This window comes from Brassica oleracea, chromosome C2, assembly GCF_000695525.1.
Source record: "Brassica oleracea var. oleracea cultivar TO1000 chromosome C2, BOL, whole genome shotgun sequence".
NCBI classification, from domain to species: Eukaryota; Viridiplantae; Streptophyta; class Magnoliopsida; order Brassicales; family Brassicaceae; genus Brassica; species Brassica oleracea.
The window spans coordinates 52,438,194-52,440,234 of NC_027749.1; the positions used below are offsets into that span (position 1 = coordinate 52,438,194).

Consider the following 2,041-nt stretch of genomic DNA (forward strand, 5'->3'; position numbering starts at 1 on the left):
TTCTGGATGCATCATAAATAGAGCCTCTCTGACCTTATCTTCAGTCGCCATTCTCAGTAACCATCGATTCATCCGAGGAGTAATCTCCGGTGTTATCTCAGTAACCTATTAATAATATGATATGAGAGTCTGTGAGTTGGTTCACTAGATAGTAACATGTATAAAAATATTTTAGCAAAAAACAAAACAAAAAAACATGTATAAAATTCATATTGTTATGGTATTTCTGAAATATTTGGTTTGAGAGATTTCCATTAGACCGTTTCATACTTACATCTTAAAAAGTTGTAACTGGTGAATATAAAATGAAATTAGTAGAATGAAAAGAAATAAAATATAAAAAACTGAATACATTTCTTTCTATTTATTTATGTTCTAAATAATAATATAATGATTTTTCGTTAATTTTTATAATTTTTTATTGATGGAATAAACATTCCATTTCATTCATTATAAATGGTAAAAAAATATTAAATAAATGAAATAAAAAAATTCTATATTATTTGATTATAAAAATTGACAATCCAGTTGCAATCTTATTAATTAGAATATCTCACATTCCACAAGAGTTGTGGAATGATGATACTTAGAGCAATATATAAATGATGTGATAATCCTTCATTCTGAATTAGCATTTGGATGTGGACTACACCCATTAATAATATATTCAGTTATGATCAGTCTCCATATCTCTTTACGTGCAAATTTTTAGGAGCTCCTTGGCATGCCAAGCGAGTCTCCACTAGAGATTAAAATTCTCTCTCCAAGCGAGTACAACTCTCTCTCTCTCTCTCTCTCTCTCTCTCTCTCTCTCTCTCTCTCTTTATATAGCTAGGTGCAAACCAAAGTGTGTTTTGTGAAAAAGAAAAGATCCTTCTAAGTTTATTTAATCTCTATAAAACTTTTAGACGTTTATACTTGTAATTGGTATCCGAATTAGAAGATAATCAACCAACAAAAATATTACGATCAACAACGACCAGATTTAGTAAAGTCTGGACGATGCATCTTCTGTAGCTTGGTAAAGCGGTCGATATCGAAATCAAGCTTTTTAATCAACCGTTTCTGCTTGGTCTGGAACCGGCTTTTGTAAAACCCTTGGAAGGTAGGTTCCTTTGCGGTTCGGATGAAGAAGGCGTAACCAGCCATGAAATACGTGGAACTTACGTAGTAGCATATGGGCTCCATCACGTCCCAAGACAGTTCCCAAAACGTCAACCTAAAAAATCCAATCGTTTGGGCCACAGCAAAGCCTAGTCCGGCCATTAACTCTCGCCGCACCATATCATCGGCTCTTTTGTCGATATCTGCTTTTATAATCTCAAGTTGCTCGAACTCTTGTATTGTCGCAGCGTCGCGAGTGGGTTCGTTTGTCGGAATTAGGCCAGCCACGGCGCTTGTTAGCTATACAAAATTAAGAAAAATATATATATATTAGATTTTTAATTTTTAATCAGCAATTTAATTGTAATTTGGTGTGTAAATGTGCATGCATGCATGCTTAGGAAATTACCTCTTCGGGTTTAAGGCAGACGAAATTTCCCAAAACGATGACGTTTCCAGCTTGGTCGAGCATATTGGCGACCCGGTTACCTTGTTCAGGATCCGAACTGTTTTCTCCGCATACTCGGACAAACTCCGACAACGGAACCCAGTTTTTCCCAATCTCTCTCAGCTTCGATTTCACCATCTCCATTTCCGCTGCTCTCATAAGCTTCTTCACGTCATCCACCGTAACCGCCGGGAAATTTGACGGAGACGTCTTCTCCGGCGTCGGCGGCGGTAACATCTCATCAAGGCGAAGCCGATTGTTCGATAAAGTCAGCTCCCTGAGTTTCTCCATCAGATTGCCCCCTCTTGGAACAAAATCCGGCGAGGAAAAGGCCTTCTTGTGGAGAAATCTCCGGCGGATTCCAGAATCTCCGGCGTCAGGAGTAATGCCCGGTTTGGTCGGAGGACGCATTCGGGTAAGACCCGAGATCCGGGAATATGTTTTGGAAATGTTGAAGAGATTTCGAACTAGTGTTTTCTTCGACGACAT

General features: G+C 38.0%; 1 protein-coding gene across 1 annotated transcript; it reads right to left on the minus strand.

The window, feature by feature from the left end:
* Positions 1-689: 689 nt before the first annotated feature.
* On the minus strand, positions 690-2,041 carry LOC106325948 (calcium uniporter protein 3, mitochondrial-like). The gene is made up of 2 exons (XM_013763999.1): positions 1,514-2,041; positions 690-1,404 (listed from the first exon to the last, which is right to left on the minus strand). The coding sequence occupies exons 1-2, from the start codon at positions 2,039-2,041 to the stop codon at positions 970-972; spliced, it is 963 nt and encodes a 320-aa protein (XP_013619453.1). The 3' UTR covers positions 690-969.

What these genes read in the sequence shown, in the direction of transcription:
- LOC106325948 (XM_013763999.1), bottom strand. Translation starts at nt 2,041, where the DNA reads ATGTCGTCGAAGAAAACACTAGTTCGAAATCTCTTCAACATTTCCAAA. An exon ending in TCTGCCTTAAACCCGAAGAG is followed by an intron (nt 1,405 to 1,513) that starts GTAATTTCCTAA and finishes AATTTTGTATAG; the next exon opens with CTAACAAGCGCCGTGGCTGG.